The following is a 20,223-nucleotide window of genomic DNA, read 5'->3' as shown; positions in this document are numbered from 1 at the left end:
TCTCTTCCCTCCTATATTAAGTTGGATCTTCTATACTCCATCTCTCTCAGCCCTCTTCTATTTCTCATCTCTTTCTTTTATGTGGGTATTTTCCTGATTTATCTTGTAGTTCTCTCCACTTCTCTGTAGCACTGCTCTACCGGCAGACCATGTGGGGGGCTCTGTGCCTGTGTGTGACGGGGAGGGCAGCTGTGGGTGGATGATGAACTAGGAAGACAGTTCTGACAGTGGTGGCTTGTGAGGAGCAAGAACCACCGAAAAGGGTGTAATTAAGTATTTTAGGTCACTGTCTATCTAAGCTAGTAAGCATGAAAAGGAGGGGCGGGGAGGAGATTGAGCAGACAGCGAAAAGGCCACATTATAGTCTAACTTTATAAGAATATGACAGGTCTCCTGCCCTCCAAAGGAAGAAGGGGAGGCAGAGAATGGGTGGGGAGCTCGAGCACAAGCAACCTGGGTCTCTGAGACGCCTCCACTCTGCACCCCAAGCCAGGATGCCTCCACTGCACGGTTTTAGAAGTTTGACAATCCATAAAGCAAGTCAAATATTAAAAACTAAACCAAACTGGGGAAAAAGAGTCTGACCGTTCTCCTGGTGAAGAATCAGTATTCCTACTTGCTTTCTTCGTCACTTTTGTTTTCTAACAGAGAGAACAAAAGGTAAAGGGCCAGTCAGGAATACTAATTACAAAAGCTTATGGGAATTTATTTACATGTTTTCTTTCCTCACCACCATGAAAAGAACTGTATCGTATCATATACTAGGATGCTTAGGAACTAGCAAGCAAACATATTGTCCTAACTAAAGGAGTAAGACTAAGCTGCTGAAAAATCTTTCAAAGCCAAATGACTCATAGGTTATTTGCACCATTATTCTATTATTAGGGAAAGCAAAGAATTGATCACACACACACACGTGAACACTTATACTGTAATCTAAAATACATACATTACTATAATTTTTAAAAATGTTTTAATATTTTTGAGAGAGAGAGAAAGAGAGTACGTGTGCAGGCAGGGAAAGGGCAGAGAGAGAGGGAGACAGAGGATCCAAAGCAGGCTCTATGCTGGCGGCAGAGAGCCTGATGTGGGGCTCAAACTCATGAACCACGAAATCATGACCTGAGCTGAGGTCAGACGCTTAATGGACTGAACCACCCAGATGTCCCTATACTTTAAGAGTAATAAGTACCACTAACTTTAAGATTTTAAAACTTATAAAAATTGTTTTTAGGGGCACCTGGCTGGCTCCGTGAGTACAGCATGCAACTCTTGATCTTAGGGTTGTGAGTACAAACCCCATGTTGGGCCTACAGTAGCCTACTTAAAAAAAAAAATGTAGATATATATTCCGCTTTAGAAGAAGATAAATTTCCTGGGAATGACCTTTAAGGTTTGCTGAAAGTTGTATTGGATACAGTAAATGTCTAAAAGCATCACATATTAAAGCATCTGAGAGATTATGGTCACAAAACTCAATATTTCAAATTTTAAACTGCATTCTATCACTGTTAGACTCAGAACTGCATTGTTTTCCTGCAATTGTGGTTTATTGCGATCTTAATCCATTTTCTCAAGACCATTCAAAACATTTATACTATTCCAGTAATTACCATGCTACCCAGAAAAACAAATGAACACTTTATTAAGAATTAAATGAAGGTATGGAATGTGATACAGTACAAGTAAGACACCCAAGATGGATATAATAGTACTACCCACACAAAAAGTTAATTCTCACTCCCCCCCCCCCAAAAAAAAATCACAAGACAAAAGAAAAAGCAATTCCATCATTATAAAGTATGATATTTCATGCAAAAACTCCAAAAAAAAATCCCCCCAACCACCCCCCAAAATCCCTCAAACTGTCAACAAACCAAAAGCTATTTGAAAATATTGCCATGCTAACATATTAACCACAATATAATCATTCATAGAAAAATAACACACTAATTAAGCAATGGATTAGATGAAACAATACAGGCTGCAATATCATAAACTCAAAGATCTCGATGATTTTCCATGAAAAGTAATTCCAGATTCACCTACAGGGTGAGTAACGGGCTCAATGCTGAGAGATAAGGTAGGTAAATATAAATTCCATTAACTCATCTCATTAGCTTCTAATTATAAAATCTGGAAGCTTCCAGAATCTGAAAAATTATATAAAATTTGGCATACTCCATTTGTGTTCCAAGAAATTACTTTAGGATCATAACTGCAATTATTAGAGAACTGTATAAAAGCACTTCCAGGTCAGGAACTGACCTCTTAAATAATGATCACAATTTACATCATAGAAACAACTCCAGATATGCATTTACTCTGATTAACTCTCACTTAGGACAAGAAACATGATTTTCTAGCACTTTATGTACAAGTTACTGCAAAGGGCCAGATAATTTAGAGACGGAATAAAATGTAAAACAAAAGTGAACTGGCACAGAGACTGAAGGGGAACATTCCCACTTACAGAGACATAAGTCGGTAAAAATCTTGCCTTGCTTTCTGAGGGAGCTAGAGTCAACAACTAGACTGACAAGCTATAATTCATGTCTCTGTACCAAGATGCTTTCGCCTATTTCATGGAAAAGACAGTTTTACATTAGAAAACAGGAATGGCATTTTATGGGATAGCATTCCCCTCCACAGCTGCCAAACAAGCCTGGTCACCATGTGGTGCACACACAAAGTGTATTTCCAACTGACTGTTAGTGTCATGATGAGGCAACCGAGGACCAGGAAGCAATGGCTCACAGCACCTGCCCATTCAGGCGACCTGGAGAGAACTGGGACACCTATATTTCATGGTTCTGGGTTCAGTTTACCTACGGTGTAAAGATCGGCTCTAACAGTAAGGCCAAGGAGAAAAAACAAGAGAAAGTTACTTAGGATAAAAAGCGACCCACTCTCATTCGCTTCCCCTTCCATCCCCCCGCTTTAGATTTAGGGTAATTAGAATACATTGGAAAATTATTCAGAATTACCGTTCCTACCTCTGAAATGTAACTTCCTATTTACACTCCATGAAAAGAACACCATAATTGTTCACTGGCAGGATTTAGCCTCTAAAACACAGAAGCACTTGCTCTAATTTTTACAAAATGAAATGACAGAATTTTCCAATGTGAAACCTGAGAGTTTGAAGCCAGTAAAGAAGTATCTTTAATTATCAGGACGTTCATAATTAGAGCTCTTTGGAATGTGTCTTATACATACAAAGGTACCAGAAATTAAATCCCCAGAGTATTTATGAAGTAGGTTCTGAAATGGGAAAGATTTCTAATGAGAGATAAATGCTTCCATCAGCAAATTAAATCTGATGTATCAATCTTTCCTAACTGACCAAGTCTTTGCTAATAATAGCTCAACATAGCCTCTGGAATCAAACGTAAAGATCACTCAATCATGATGATGCACGATGAAGTACAGATGGGCAGTACATATGAAAAACAATTTGTAAACCGCTGCAGTTCTAAAACGGATTTATATTACAAAGCAATGTAAATAAATATTGGGCTAGTACAAAAGCTCTTATTTACAGTTTTACAAATGAAATTGTATTCAGTGTAAATGCTGTGTTTTAAAGAACACAGTACTGTATTAGTAAAATGAGTCTGTTGAGGGGATTACACTTTCTGTTAGAATCAATGCATAACATATAAAAGATTCAAGTTAACTTTGTTTATAATTTAGTACAGACAAACCCAGTTTAACCTGGAATGGCATCTGTTAAAGTGCTGAAAAACAGGAAATACTTAGAAAACACTGTACATTATTAAAGCTTTATCAAGTCAGAATGTTAAACTTCTTTCACATTTTTTTATCCTTTGGCCACAGGCTTGTGGACAAGATGACACTTCTCAGCAAAGGAGTAAAACTTAATAGGCCACCAGCTGCTTAGATGACTTTAGGTTCAGTGGATTTAGTTTCCTAAAACAACTATTTATCCATCAACCATACCTTCGGGCCTCACAATCTGGTAAGTAATTAAATATTCAGGGTAAGCCTGGAAGAGAAAGATCAATTTAAACACTGGTAAACAAACTTTTTTAAACATTTTACTATAAGGATTTCCAAACTTTAGAAAAGAGGTTCTAAATTAGTGCTGTGGATCAGAATCATCTAAGGACATTTTCTCAAAACATCCTTACCTTGATTCTAATCACTTGGGTTCTGAATCAGAAGGTCTAGGATGAATACTAAGTATGTGTTTGTTTTTAATAACTGAGGTGATTCTGCTACATTTCCTCAGTTAAGAACACTGCTCTAGAGACTGGATCTGTGTCACTAAGAGCAAGAGGGAATTGTTTGCTTCTTTGCTACAGATAGGTTAACTACTAAATACAGGATTCTGACTAACTATATTTTACAGAAGGTAAGAAAACAGAAAAAAGATCCACTGTAGTTGGCAAAATCTGAATAAAGTCTGTAAGTCAGATAGAATATTGTAACAATGGTATTTTCCCGATTTTGATAATTTTAAGACAATGTCCTTGTTTTGGGGAAATACACACTAAAGTACGTAAGGGTAAAGCAACAAGCCTACAACTTTCCCTCAAGCAGTTCAGGAAAAACTATTCACACACACGCGGGAGAGAACAAAATGTTGACAATGGGAAAATAAGGGACTTCTTGATTATTTTTGCAACTTTTCTGTAAATGAGAAATTATTTCCAAATAAAAGTTAAAAAAAACACAACAACCCAGTTCTCAGGGCAATATGCCGTGTCAGTTTAAGAGATTAGTAAGAAAAGGTTAAAGTATGGCTCTAAATAATTTCTGAAGATGAGCAAATAAAACTGAATTACCTGTTCTCCTCTGTAAATAACATATTCAGCTAAAGCTAGTCCATTTACACTGGGTCGACCAGTGACTGAGTGATGTCCTGGAGGAGAATGTGCCATTTTCATTGCACTGAACTGCAGGAAAGACTTTCCCAGGGTTACCCGGCAAAAGAGCAGCTGCCTATAACATGGAAGGGAAAAGATCTCTCTGAAGACAAGGCAGTATAAGACATTGTCTGTGTAGACTGCATAAGCTTTTTAATGTATTTATACATAAACACAAGTTGTTTTGTCATTTCACCCTTAAAAGAACTTTGTGAGAATGTCTTCTACTCTCATTAATGAATCTGTCACTTTAATCCTTATTTTAACTATAACAACTGAGAATGGAATGACCTTATAGAGACGGAGACTCCACTTGTTTGTATGCCAGCAAAAGCACAAACCACAGCCCAAGTGAGAAGGAGAAGCAAATTTAAGGAACCCCCATGAAGTAGCTTGCAAAGTTGGACATTTATCCAACTAAGTCTAGTTGATTCCACCTTCAAATTATATCTGAAACTCATTCTCTTAATTCTTAATTATATCTGAAACTAATTCTCTTAATTGGCTACCATTAAATTCAAATCACCAAAATTTTCAGTTGGATTGGGACCAATGGCCTCTGAACTACTCTATTTCTACTCTAATTCCTAAACTGTTTTCCATCCAAGCAACAAGTTATTTGGGAAAAAAAAAAAAAAATCCAACACATAAAACATTAATCAAATCACATCACTTTTCTGCTTAAAACCTTGTAGAGGTTACTCAGTATCCTTGGAAGAAAATCCAAATTCCTTACAATGGCTCCAAATTCTCTAATCTTACCTTGTGTTGTGTATCAGGAGCATTAATTTTCTTTCTTCACACAAACCAACTCTCTTACCTAGTGACCATCATACACAGTTTCCTTTACTATAGAGAATGGTATCTATTCTACCACTCTTCAAACGGGCTAACACTTGGTTTTTTTAGGTTTCGGCTGCAATGTTAGTTCCTCAAATAGGTCTTCCTTTACCAGAAGTTTAAGTGGATTACGCTCCCAATCCCCAGGCATATATATGATTGACTTGCCTTATTTCCAATAAGCCTTTTTTATTACTTCATGGCTTTTCTTCTTTTCCAAGGACAGAAAGAGATTTTGGTGAATGAGTTAATTCTATTCTCCAAAGAGAGGCTATCTATACTTTTTATTCTAAATAAGCCTGTTGGAAACCTTAGCATTGCTAATCAATATGTATTATAGTCCCAATCAGCCCTGTGATAATCCAAAGACAAAAGTCTTTTTAATGTTCATCTATTTTTGAGAGAGAGTGAGCATGAGCAGGAGAGGGGCAGAGAGAGGGAGACACAGAATCCAAAGCAGGCTCCAGCCTCTGAGTTGTCAGCACAGAGCCCGACACGGGGCTCGAACCCATGAACCATGAGACCATGACCTGAGCCAAAGTCAGACACCCAACCAACTGAGCCACCCAGGTGCCCCCCAAATTTTTTCTTTAATGTTTATTTATTTTTGAGAGAGAGAGAGAAAGAGAGAGAGAGAGAGAGAGAGAGAGAAAGAGAGAGAGAGAGAGAGAGAGAGAAAGAGAGAGAGAGAGAGAGAGAAAGAGAGAGAGAGAGAGAGAGAAAGAGAGAGAGAGAGAAAGAGAGAGAGAGAGAAAGAGAAAGAGAGAGAGAGAGAGAGAGAGAGAGACAGAGACAGAGACAGGGAGGGAGGGAGACCCACAGAATCTGAAGCAGGCTCCAGGCTCTGAGCTGTCAGCAGAGCCTGATGCGGGGCTCACACCCACGAACTGTGAGATAATGACCTGAGCTGAAGTCGGATGCTTAACTGACTGAGCCACCCAGGTGCCCCTAAAAATTTTAATAAACTTATTTCCAGACAGCCAACCACTCTGTTCTAAAAAGTAATGAGAGGTGGTACTAGAACATTATTATAATCTGAACTATTTTACCTCCAGATAATATGACTGCAGAGTTGAATTTACAGAATCTCAAGAGATTACAAGCTTTCTAAACTGTCCAATTTATGATCTAAAACAGAAGTGGATGGGAGTTCATATCCAAAAGGGCTGACTTCAGGCACCTACACAAGTCTAAACTTAGGGGGAAAACAAGAGTAATACAAAAACAAATCTTGTTTCTCCCCAGGACCAGAGTTCTTTACCTCGGCAACCTTTCAAAATCAGCTGGGAAGCCTTTACAAATCCTAATGCCAGACCAATTATATGAGAACCTCTGAGGGTGGGACACATGCATCAGTAGTTTTTAAAGCTGCCCAGGTGATTCCAATGTGTCACCAAGGCTGAGAACTGCTCTAGGGTTTTCTTCAAGATCAGTGATCAGAAACATTAGCATCACCTGACAACTTGGTAGAAATTCATATTCTAGGGCCTCCTCTCAGGCCTACTAAGTCAGCAACTCAGTAGGTAGGGCTCAGGAATCTGTGTTTCAGTGAGCTCTTTAGGTGATTCTCCTGCTTGCTAGTATCTGATGAAGACTGCTTCAGATCTGTATAAGCAGTACCCTAACTGTTGAGTGAATTTCAGTAATTAACCTTACTCAATTTTTCAAATGACAAAAGATAATTTATATTTACCTATGAGGATTAATTAGGGGCAAGTTATTTGAATGATTTTAACAATTGAGTTAGGCCAGAGTAAAACTGGGGGGAAAAAGTGCAAAGTAGTTATTTGATAATAATGTGTTTTATTTATTTTTTTTATTAAAAAAAAATTTTTTTTTAACATTTATTTATTTTTGAGACAGAGAGAGACAGAGCATGAATGGGGGAGGGGCAGAGAGAGAGGGAGACACAGAATCGGAAGCAGGCTCCAGGCTCTGAGCCATCAGCCCAGAGCCCGACGTGGGGCTCGAACTCCCGGATCGTGAGATTGTGACCTGAGCCGAAGTCGGACGCTCAACCGACTGAGCCACCCAGGCGCCCCAATAATGTGCTTTTTAAAAGGAATATGTTTCATGATAAGTTTTTCAAGTAGTAATATCACAAATTCAGGATTAGGATCATATCACAGTGGAAGAGAGACTCCTACAGGCATTCCTATGAAATACTAGACTTGGCAAAGGAATACTATTTTAGCATTTGAATACACATTTTTTAAAGAATCCACAGTCCTATAATATTTAAGGGCCACAATAAAATCTCTCATGCCCAACGATATTTCCTGCTTCATATTGTTTAAAGCACTAGGTGTTCTAATGATTAAATGAGTTAAATAGGTCAAGTGGTTTGAACTGTGCTTGGCTCACACAGATCATTTAATAAACACTGGCTCCTGTTACAACTGGTGAGAGAGCCAAAAGCAACCTGAAAAATACCTATCTTGGAGTCCTAAGGTTGTCCAAGATGATGCCTTGCTCCCCTAATTTCTCAAATATGAAACTAGTTCTTATTAAATTCTTATCAAACTAAATGAGAACAAGTGATCTCTTACCTGTGGCAAATGTAACAAGATCTGTCTTTGTGAACTGGACACCCAGTACCTCCTCCAATTCCATATACATACTGATTGCTTTTGGAAGAGTTTTCAGCAAAATAAATCCCAGCTCCAAACATGCCACCTATGTAGGCATGCCTTTCATCAAAGCCTTTATGGATAATCGCATTCACAAAGGGAGATCCTAAAACAGATGTAGATGGGTAAGAATTTAAAATTATCTTAGAAGAATAAAATGAAATCTTCATTGAAGTTAAATTCCTAAACATACATACTGACCACCGATATAAAGAATATTAAAAAAACAAGGATAACAAGTTACCTGTCACCTAGTTTATTCCTTTAGAATAACTACATTATTTTATTTTTAAAAATTTTTTAACGTTTATTCATTTTTGAGAGAGAGAAAGACAGAGCGTGAGTCGGGGAGGAGCCGAGAGAGAGGGAGACACAGAATCTGAAGCAGGCTGCAGGCTCCGAGCTGTCAGCACAGAGCCCAACATGGGGCTTGAACTCACAAATTGTGAGATCATGTCCTGAGCCGAAGTCGGACGCTTAACCCACTGAGCCACCCAGGCGCCCCAATAATTAACTACTTTAAAAGAAATGCTAACGTTGACTGACGTTTCTAATAAGGGGGTGGATCAAATGCCAAAAAATAGGACACACAAAGATTCAACTAGAAAAAAAGATCACTTAAAATATCAATGCTAAAGTTACCAAATTCCAGACCCTAAATCCAGAACCAAGAGTCTCATAATTCATCTCCTATAGCAAGGCTGTATGCAATTAAGCCTTACAGTGACATCCCATGTCTGTGTGCTTTTTCTAGATATCAAGTGGCCAAAGTGGTCTTTTCATGTTTATTCTCTTCTTTATACTTCCTTCTCATCTCTCCACTTCGCGGCCTTTCATCCTGTCACACCACATTCTATCTGCAAATGTGTGTTCCTTCACTCTCTGCATACTGACTACTCTCACCCCTTTCCGTGCATGGGTGCCAAGGAGAGCTTAGCCAAAGGAAAGGAGGTAGTCATGGGAACCAGGCCAGAGAGTAGGGTGAGGGGTGGGCGTTAGGAAAAGCCAATGTAACAGTTAACTGATTCATTAAGATTAGTGTCCCTGTTCATAAAGGAATAGGAAAATACACTGAATTCCACTACAGAACTACAGAAGACCAGAATCACTTATTTCAATTAATTTGGAAAAACCAAAATCATTTATTATAAAACAGAAAAATCATTCATTATAACCATCAAGTCAGTACCTAAATGAATATTACACTCTTTGACAAGAGAGCATCATGATGATTTTTAGAGTTTTAGAATGAGAAATACCATTTAGATATTATCCACCAATTCAGTCTGCTATAGCCATTCCTCCAGGGGACTGTAAAATTTAAATGTTGTGTTTCATAGAACTTTACAGGTCTCTAAAAATTTTCTGCAATCAAGGCCAAATGAAGAAACATACTGGAGTTACTATGTGCCTGAAGACTTGATAAACACTACGTTAACATTTACATTCATCTTTGCTATAAATCTCAAAGACCAATCAACACCTGTCAATTTGCAGCATAAAAGAAAACGGGAAATTTCAAGACAAATATTGCTTTCAATCCAACAGAAGTTCTTAGAAAATTCCCTAAGTTCAATGACAACAGCTCTTTATTTTAAAGATTTCATTTAAAAAAAATTTTTAGGTAATCTCCACCCTCAAATTGGGGCTTGAATTCATGACGCTGAGATCAAGAGTCACATGCTCTACCTACTGAGCCTGCCAGTGCTGCCCCCTGCCCTGAGGAATCTTACCATGAAATAGCATTCTTTCATTTGCATGGTTGTGGTTTTCTTCAGAAACTTCTTTTCTTCTGTGGGTGTATCTTTCCCACAGTTTCTTGTTACAAACTTTCTGAATCTATAAAAAAGAAACCAGAGGAATCAAAATCTTTACGTCATAATTACTTACCTACTTTACTTGTTCATCTTAACCTAAATAGGCCACATAGTCAGAAGAGAGGCAAAACTTCTCTGAAATATAAACTATGTTTTATTTTAGTCAGCTAAAAATACTTGGTCTCAAACATAAAGATAGAAATATAGCTACATTTTGGAAATGAAAAACTTCAAAGGGAAAAAAGCTATATACGGACTTATGGGAAGGTCAAGAATACCGTAAACTAAAATACTCCCATTCTCATTAATTTAGAATTATTACTAAAACAGCTCCAAATCAGGTATACTGAATTCTGTATGTAAGTATTAAAAAGAGAACGGTTATCTTTCACCTCATCCTATTTTATTTGGCTCAAAGTATCATCTGTATCTGCTTTTAATGAAAAATATTTGAAATAACCCCCAGCAAAAAACATTCTTAAAACACACACACACAGACACGCCTCTACTACTCTCTCTACCCTTCCCTATCCCTCCAATTCCTAAAATTTTTGTCTTGAGAAGAGTTAAAGATGGATGCTGGTCTCACTAGGAGTATTTCCAGGATCAAAATTCACAACCCTAGAGCTGTTTCTTGGCTGTGCTTAAAGGTGTTACAGCCCCCTGCTGGTCCTAGAGCACATCTGGGAGCTGGTGGATTTAGTCTTGGCTTAAAAAAACTCAAATATGGCTACAGATGTAACCAAGGAACACAACTGACACAGCGATCTCACTTATATTAAGAAAATAAAAGGCATGATTATTTGCCTTATTAAAAATATTACATATGTTCATGAATGGAAATATCAAGATGTCACTCTTGTCACACTATGATATAAACTAACAAATAGGAGCTCCCAGGATTTCTTTATCTTAAATCATCTAATAGGATGAACAAAGCAATCTCCTATAATTTTAGTATTCACTAACTCTAAAATACGACATCTAATATAACACTTGTAATAGTATATATATGACAATAATATAAAACAGCTGAAATATTTGATACTGTTCACTTCTGAGTTTAAAATTTAGGTATTAAAAAGATACTTGCCACATTTTATTTGTCTTATTCCATAATTATTAAGAATATACCAATGTAGTTAATAAAAAGATTTATTCATCTCAAGTAGAGCGTGCATTTTTGCTTGCTGCAGTTCAAGAAAAACACAGCAAGGTTGGAAAAGGCCCTGAGAAGAGTACCTGGTATCAAGAAAAGACAGGACTCTCCTCTGAATGACTTAAAACCTCAGACTATTTTTGGAAAGGATGAAGGTACAGAGGGAGTACTATTAAAATTATAAAAAAGTTGTATAGATGGGGGACTCATGGACACACGTAGTCGTCACAGGACAAATAAGTATAAAGATGGAGTCCTTTCTTGAGCCACAAAGAAAATTCAGCTTTGCTACAAAAGAGTACTTGAATAATTGATACATTTAAGGTCCTAAACCTCATGGATTTATCATGATCTCAAGATAATTCAACAAATGCTGAATTATTTGTTACGAAAACAGCACAAAAAAAGGAAGGAAGGAAGAAAGAAAGAAAGAAAAAATGAAACACAGTACAGGGATTTTGAGAATCTTAACCTTTAAGATCTACCCTTTCCCCAAATATCCCTTGATGCTATGTCAAAGACTTACTAGGCTAGACGATTATATTCTTATGAAAGTTAATTACTGTTTCAGGCTTTGAAAACTACGGTCTCAGAAAACTTTATTTTCACTAACTTATTACCTTGAGAATATTGTATCTGTTGAAGATTCCACCTGCATGACCTCCATCTCTGTGCTCTCGGACTGTACTTTGCATCTGATGGAAAAATATGTCAAATATATGTGTATTAACTTTTGTTTTTCCTTCAAAAATTTGTTTTAATATTTGTTTTTGAGAGAGCAAACAGGGGAGTGGCAGAGAAAGACACACAGAATCTGACGCAGGCTCCAGGCTCTGAGCTGTCCGCACAGAGCCCCATATGGGGCTCAAACTCAGGAACCCAGGAACTGTGAGATCATGACCTGAACCGAAGTCGGATGCTCAAGTGACTGAGCCACCCAGGCACCCCCTACTTTTGCTTTTTTTGATTTGGGGAAAATGGTTCTTGACACCTATGATTCTGTTTTTGAGAATACAAAATGAGATTTTAATATTTTTCTTGTATATATGAGAGTTCTTCTATAACTTCACAAGTACTACTTTCTAGAGATAGCTGTTAGCTAGTCAATCTGGAAACAATACTTTTAGGCGAAAATTATATAATGCAAACTAAAGGAAGAAAAAGGAGCAGATGCATGGGTGAGTTAAACATACAAAGCTAACCACCTCACATGCTAAAAAATAAAAAAAATCTGGGAGTGCAAGCTGGTGCAGCCATTCTGGAAATCAGTATGGAGGTTCCTCAAAAAACTAAAAATAGAACTATCCTACAACCCAGCAATTGCACTACTAGGTATTTATCCAAGGGATACAGGTGTGCTGTTTCAAAGGGACACATGAACCCCAATGTTTATAGCAGCACTGTCAATAATAGCCAAAGTATGGAAGGAGCCCAAATGTCCACTGATTGGATGAAGGGATAAAGATGTGGTATATATACACAATGGAGTATTACTCGGCAATCAAAAAGAATGAATTCTTGCCATTTGCAACTACATGGATAGAACTAGAGGGTATTATGTTAAGTGAAATGAGTCAGTCAGATAAAGACAAATATCATATGACTTCACTCATATGAGGACTTTAAGAGACAAAACAGATGAACATAAGGGAAGGGAAACAAAAATAATATAAAAACAGGGAGGGGAACAAAACAGAGAAGACTCATAAATATGGAGAACAAACGGAAGGTTACTGGAGGCGTTGTAGGAGGGGGGATGGGCTAAATGGGTAAGGGGCACTAAGGAATCTACTCCTGAAATCATTGTTGCACTACATGCTAATTTGGATGTAAATTAAAAAAAAAAAAATTTAAAAGAAAAAAAATAAAAAAATAAAACAAGCATTTATTTGCTCCCATTCATTTTGCCCTAGTAAAGCACAATATGTACTCCATTGAGAGCTGGAGTTTCTGGAGTATTAGAACTCAGTTTCACTCAAGTTTCTATCCCTGTGTTCCTCACACATATAGGATACGTGTTCTTCAAACTGTAAAGCACTATTCAAAGATTTCAGTGGATCCAAGAGTTCTGTGAAAAGAAAGCTGGAAGAAAAACTTCCTGGAAAAGTAGCATCCACATATTCTGGGTCTTGTATGAGATACTGGGGTTTGCAATTGCCTTCATGAAGGGAGGGAATATTTGCATCTCCCCCGCCCCCCCCCCCCATGACAGTAAACTCTTCTCCAACAGAATTCTGTGTCAGTATTAATTGTAGTATTGAACCAAGTTACTGGATTCAAGGTTTATTGAGGGAGTGTACCTTAAACGCTGATTTTGAACATTCATCCAGGTGGTAAAGAGTTAGGGACAATTAAAATCCTATTACATTTTCAAGATCTGGAAACCTCTAGGAAGTTCAGCTATTGAACCAACATTTATTTAAGGTATATGAACATACCTCTTCTTCCACAGACTGAAACTCTTTATCATCAGGAGATAGATCTATGAGAATTGTTCCACTTCCAGAGGTGTTCAGAGTTAAGTATGGGTTAAGACCTAGTAAATAAAATTTGAAGGTAAAAAAAAATTATGCCAAGTCCCCGTCCTCTCCAATTAACATCAACCCAAAATGGCCACCTGATTTATCTGATGCTTACTACTTTTTTTTCTTGCTTACTACCTATTTTTAAAAACTTTTAATTTTGGACTAATTTACATTTTCAGAAAGACTGACATCACGTAGAGAGTCCCTGTGTACCTTTTACTCAACTTCCTAATGTCACCATTAGGAATATTAATGCTCCTCCAATGTTCCCATTCTATATAGCCACAGTACAACACTGGTCACACTTGTCAAGTAAATTACAGAATTTATTTGGATTTCATTAGATTTTCCCATTAATGTTCTTTTTCTGTTTTAGGATCCAAACCAGAACACCACACTGCATTTAGGTTGCTAATTTTGACACAACAAGTTGTAAGGGTTTTGTGGGAATAATTCAGAAAAACCTTTCTATTCTTTACCCCTTATCCTTAAGGAGGTTGTCACAAAATTTCTTCTTCAGATTATTTCCTTTACTAACTATTCAGCACTTTCAGCATTTAGTCTCTTTAATTTCTGTAAATATGAGGAAGAATTAGGACAGAAATTTATACAGCTTCAGGTAATTTTAAATCATCCTAGAATGACACTCCATAGTTTACCGACTACTGAATGCTTATTCTTTTATTCATTTTTCATTTTTTCAATTTATTTATTTACTTAGAAGTTTGTGTGAGAGAGAATGTGTGCACGCTCAAGAGGGGGAGGGAGAGGGAGAGAGAGAGAATCCTGAAGCAGGCTCTGCACTGTCAGCACAGAACCCGATGCGAGGCCTGAACCCACAAACCAGGAGATCATGACCTGAGCCAAAACCAAGAGTTGGACGCTTAACCAACTGAACCACCCAGGCGTTCCCTGAATGCTTATTCTAACCCCTCACAGTCTCTAATTCAGCAATGAATGCTGTGTTTTCTGAATGTCAATGGTCAAGACAACTATGTATTTTGTACCTTTACTCTCACAAAAACTTTTCAAGTGGAATTTTAAACAGAATTTTCTAATTTCTTCCATGTATTTGTAACAAACCTTTCCTTCAGTCTCTACAAGATCTCTAAAGCTCTGGTGTTTTCCCAGGTAGGGCTCAAATCCATTACTGCTGGGTCAATGCATGGCAGTGTGAGTGTAGAGACTAAGAGCACTATTCTAGTTCTGAGTCTGGTCTGAATAACAAGACCACCACCAGATGCTAAACTCTGATAAAGACTTATCAGGTATGTAATGTGAATTACATTGTCTGAAGTACATTATCTACAGGAAGTATGGAGACTTTACAAAGAAGAATATTTCAGAGACTAAAGACTTAACAGAATAAAGACCATGGCACACGCTTGACGAAAGCATCTCTGGACCACCCCAAGATGTCTTATAAACACTAAAAGATCAGGACAAGTAATGTATTGACTTGATGCACTGAATGAGAGCTAAGGCTAAGCCAGCAAAATGAGAGACTGTCAGAAGACTGCCACTGGTTCCACTTTGCAAATTAGGTAGAATGTCGGTATAGAATCCTGGCTTCAAATGAAGACAAGGTAGGTGATAACTTTATGTAGGCAAGAGACCCTGATGTGCTAGAGCAGACACAGTCATTCTGAGTCGTGACATTTCTCCTCCATGTGGGAGTGAATGATCCTTTGCGATTGCAGCTGTATGTATCAGAATGACCACAGACCAGAAGTGGCACAGAGTTACACACCTCTGCCACTTGGAGGCGGTGTGCCTGTTTCTGTCATTGTTTCCTGAGCCTTTCAATGCAGTCTTAATAACTGTGTCCCAGACACTATATGTTTAATGAACAAACACTGTCTGATTTCCTTTTTAACCTGCCTCTTTCATAAGTGACCCTTGTTATTCCAGTACTCCACCGTAATTTCTATCCTACCGGATTGGTATTATTCTAGTAGAGTCATGACGGCTGTCTACAACTGCAGGTTCTAGTTTCTCTTCATTTTTGATACTTTTTATATTGTATACTAACATTCTAGGGAGTCACGGGTTTTCTCTCTTCTTTATCTCATACAATTTTGTCATCTATACTAGACATATCCCAGACTACCTCATATTTTAAACATTTTGCCCTAGTCCCTACCAGGAAAGTAAAGTGCATCCACTTTCAATCGATTCTATTCCAGAATTCCAGTGTAAAGTATTGCTTAGCTTCAGTCACCTACTTTTTAGAGGTAGTTTTTCCTTTTCAAGAGATGGCCCCTACCCTGCCTACCATACATCCTTCCCTGAAAAGCTCTTCATTTTTGCTAGTCTGGGTTTTTCTTCAACTCCAGTTGTACAGCCAGGACTTCAATGACAGGATGTGTCTGACCGCAGACAGGGTAAATCACACCCTTAGTTTAACAATTAAGTTAAAAATGCGGCCTTGATATTTAGAACAATTCACCTTTTCATACCTGGGACTTGGTACATGGGAAATGTTAACATCTGTTGAACAAATGCAATTTGCATTTTCTTTAAGTAATGTTCAGAAGAAATAAAGATATTATTCAATGCTGTTCTGTCAAGTGTTCTCAGTTACAACACTGTTTCCCAGTACTTTCACAGCAAGTGCTAAAGAATTTAGCCATTTACATACAACAAAAAAAGAGAGATTTACAACATTATTTTATGGGCAGACCTCAATGCCTAGGCATTGCCTATTATATTATCATAAGACAGAAAGATATTCAAGTTTCTGATCTTTTAGACTCATAATTTTAGGGCTAGAATAACTTCAGAAGTAACTGAATAGACTTAAGAGAAATACTTCAGAGCTAAAGCAATTCCCAAACTTCTGAATAGCCCAGAAATTTTACTTAAGTTCACCTACTAACTGCAGAAGCTCAATAAACTTAACACTAGCAGCATTAAGACCTGATACCAGGTTTCACAAATTCTAATTATTGCTCTTCCTATTAAATGGACTCTCTCTCATAGATTTTAAATTATCATTTAGTAAGTTGAGGGCTGCCTTTATACCAACCATTAAATTGTTAGCACTGATTTAAAATGAAATACCTTGTTGTCCAGAGAGAAGTCTTTCAACTCCTTTGATTAGTTTGTGTCTATGTCCATAAGCATTGATTCCAATCTCCTTCAGCTCCTTGTGCCCCATCTCAACTAACACATCCAAGGTGATCTTACAAAAGAGGATGAAACTGTTTAGAAGACTTCTATTTGGTAGACATTCACATACTGGTGTTCTCACAATGTATTAGATTCAAACATTTACTTTAGATTTTTTTGAACAGCTTAGAAATGAAAGCAAACCAGTTGTTAAACAGAAACCGAAAAGTTGCAGCTAACTGAAGTTCAGTCATGCACTACCAAAAAATAGCGTTATTTTCATTTAACATAAGAACCTGAACCGAATTAAGCTGCGAAACAAAAATGTACTTTCAAGTTAATCACATTCAGGTATTCTATTTTGTCTTTTCCACCATCACTCCACAACCCACCCATTTACACAAGGCCTTCACTGGTTCCTCCAGACTCCAGACTATGCTAACTGGTACTTGTGCCTCAGGGTTCAAACTATTTCTTTACCCTCAAATATTTTATTTCCACTTTGTGAAACCGAAGACATTCTAAAGATCCTGTTTTATTTATACGTCTTCCATGAAACTTTTCCTGAGTAGTCCAGCTTGCAATAACCTTTTTTTTCCCCTTTGAATTTCTAAAATCTATGCCCAAAACTTATTTCTTCATATGTTGTTAGAGCTCCATAAGTAGATCAAAAGTTCCTTAGGAGTACAAGTCTATGCTAACTATATTTTCTGAACCAAAAAAAGAAAAAAACACCAGTATTCTGATGGCATAAATTGGGACTACTCTGGAAAAGCCCAGATATATACTTAGCATATCTATATACCTTCCCATAGTGGCTAGCGAAGTGTCAGACTCAGAGCAGGCAATGAGTGACACAACTGAACTAAACAAACCAAGCTCAAGGATAACTTATTTTAAGGGCTAAATAAGCTAAGCTTTCTATTTGGGAAAGCTATTTTACTATTACTACACCACAGTCCATTTTTCCATATATTTTAAAATTTCTTCTTTGATTTCCTGGTTGACCCATTCATTGCTTAATACATGTTGTCTAATCTCCATGTATTTATGGTCTTTCCAAAAATTTTCTTATGGTTGACCTGGTTTCAAAGCGCTGTGGTCAGAAAATACGCATGGTATGATTTCAATCTTCTTGCATTTGTTGAGGCCTGATGTTGTGACTTAGTATGTGACCTATTCTGGCGCATGTCCCATGTGCACTTAAAAGAAGGTGTATTTTCATTAGTTTCAATGTACTTCTTATTTCATGAGAGTCCATTTTTATATGCTAATAAACTAAGCAGAAATTCCAAGATCAAGCCCAATTAGAAGAGTTAACTGATTTCCAGTCCCTTAAAAAAACATTCTCCTCTCCCCACAAACAGTTGAATGGTTTAAGGCACTTCAAGGATGTCCTAATTTTTTGTTGAGGTCTCACAGAACACCAAACCAAGCAAATCAATTCATTTACTCACCTGTTCTCTCTCAAATATATCCATCAGGTGCTCAAGCCCAAGATTCCTTACAAATTGAGTTATGCTAAAATCTACTGCTGGAACTGGAAAATAAAAAATCCAGAACAAACAGAATAAGGTATATCAACATTTTAGCAACAAGGTTATGTGGTATTACTATACACATCAAGAATGCAAAGACGAAGCAAAACATTGCATCAAAAATTGCAAAAAGAGAAAGCTACAAAATCTCAACATCATAGAAGAAACAGCCAATGGGGCACTTTCAGGTTAAAAAAAAAAACATTTCATTTAAACAAATTTATTTTTAACTGTATCTTTAAAATAAGTGCCCATACTGAAACTAGTATGTCAATTATATTTCCACTCAAAAAGTTTCCTTATCTTTGAGGATATAAGCTTCTTCACAAAAAAGTTTATGAAAACAAGTTCCACAATGTTACATAAGGTGAGATGAATTTTGACAGGTAAAAAGTAAAGAGAACAGCTTTATAGAGACCACAAGTATGCTGTCTTTTTCTTTCCTTTAAAAAAAAAAAGATCTTCACAACTGGGTATTCTGATAAGGAGAAAAGATATTTCCTAACTCTGTAATAATATACTGGACTAGGTAAAGGCATAACTACTCAAGCACAAGCCATCTAAACCTTTCGAAAGCATAATGTAAAGAAAACAACGAAAGACTAAAATTTTAAGGCTATGCTAATTAATCTGATACTAACAGTTGTATTTAAAAAATGACTTGTTTGCATTCTAAATGACAACTAGGCGGCTACAATACAAGTTAGAAAGTTATTCTCACCCTCCTTTTTCTCCAAGCTAGAGGCACCCTCTGTTCCACTTGAACTAACTACTGAAGACAGTTCAGAAAAACTCCCAGATAAGTTGTCAAGACTGCTGGCTGCAGAAAGACTTGATGGGCTGGATGGACCTGAAGACAGAGCATCTCCGGTAGCTCCTGGGCTTCTCACACCATTGAGCACTTGAGGTTTATAACATGAAGGCAGAGCAGAAGGGGGCATGGCTGCTGTCAGGAGAGCGCTAACATCATCTGCCTAGTGTGTGTGTCAGAGAGAGATTAAATCTGTAATAAGCAAGTTTTAAAATTCTCCTGTACCCAACAGAATACATTAAAAAATATGACAAAAACTCAGATTTGCACTAGAACTGCATATAACATAAAAATGATTATTTTAAAAAGTAAAGCAAGTAAGTGACATCCAGCTAAGCTGTTATTAAATATAAAACATAATTCAGAACATCTCTTCCAAGACACAGAGAATAAGAACAAACCTGTTAAATGTGGCTAAGCATAAAAAACCCTAACTTTCATACTATGATTTTCTGCAAAGCACTGAAATGAATTATATAACAGCAATTTTAATTTTTTTTAATGTTTATTTATTTTTGAGACAGAGACAGAGCGTGAACAGGGGAGGGGCAGAGAGAGAGGGAGACACAGAATCTGAGCTGTCAGCAGAGCCCGACGTGGGGCTAGAACCCATGAACCATGAGATTGTGACCTGAGCTGAAGTCACACACTTAACCGACTGAACCACCCAGGCACCCCTATAGTAATAGCAATTTTAAAAGGTAAGAATTTTTTAACACTATCGCAATTACTCTGAAAGAAGCAGTAAAACCCTGGATCGTGAGTAACTTGTTCTGTGAGCATTCCTCAAGATGAGCAGTACGTGACGCTGAACATCACATGATCAAAACGGAGCCAATGGTTCTTGAAATCCGCTTTAATATACAAATGCTCTGGATTATAAGCATGTTTCTGGAACGA

General features: G+C 37.3%; 1 protein-coding gene across 2 annotated transcripts in view; it reads right to left on the bottom strand.

Moving 5' to 3' along the window:
- TNKS2 (tankyrase 2) overlaps positions 1-20,223 on the bottom strand; it is a 72,568-nt gene that overhangs the window by 3,665 nt on the left and 48,680 nt on the right. The window contains exons 19-27 of one of the 2 annotated variants that reach the window (XM_042907432.1): positions 19,234-19,486; positions 18,432-18,514; positions 16,927-17,047; positions 13,777-13,874; positions 11,959-12,033; positions 10,096-10,201; positions 8,282-8,468; positions 4,812-4,968; positions 3,964-4,009 (exon numbers count right to left, since the gene is read on the bottom strand). In XM_042907432.1, the coding sequence (XP_042763366.1) occupies positions 3,964-4,009; positions 4,812-4,968; positions 8,282-8,468; positions 10,096-10,201; positions 11,959-12,033; positions 13,777-13,874; positions 16,927-17,047; positions 18,432-18,514; positions 19,234-19,486 (1,126 nt within the window). Of the gene's footprint in view, positions 1-1,624; positions 4,010-4,811; positions 4,969-8,281; positions 8,469-10,095; positions 10,202-11,958; positions 12,034-13,776; positions 13,875-16,926; positions 17,048-18,431; positions 18,515-19,233; positions 19,487-20,223 lie in introns of those variants that run through there. The other variant, XM_042907433.1, reaches the window with a different exon arrangement.

This window comes from Panthera leo, chromosome D2 (genome assembly GCF_018350215.1).
Source record: "Panthera leo isolate Ple1 chromosome D2, P.leo_Ple1_pat1.1, whole genome shotgun sequence".
In the NCBI taxonomy this organism is placed as follows: Eukaryota; Metazoa; Chordata; class Mammalia; order Carnivora; family Felidae; genus Panthera; species Panthera leo.
Note: the sequence above shows the minus strand (reverse complement) of the source record. Positions and strands in the feature narration are given on the sequence as shown.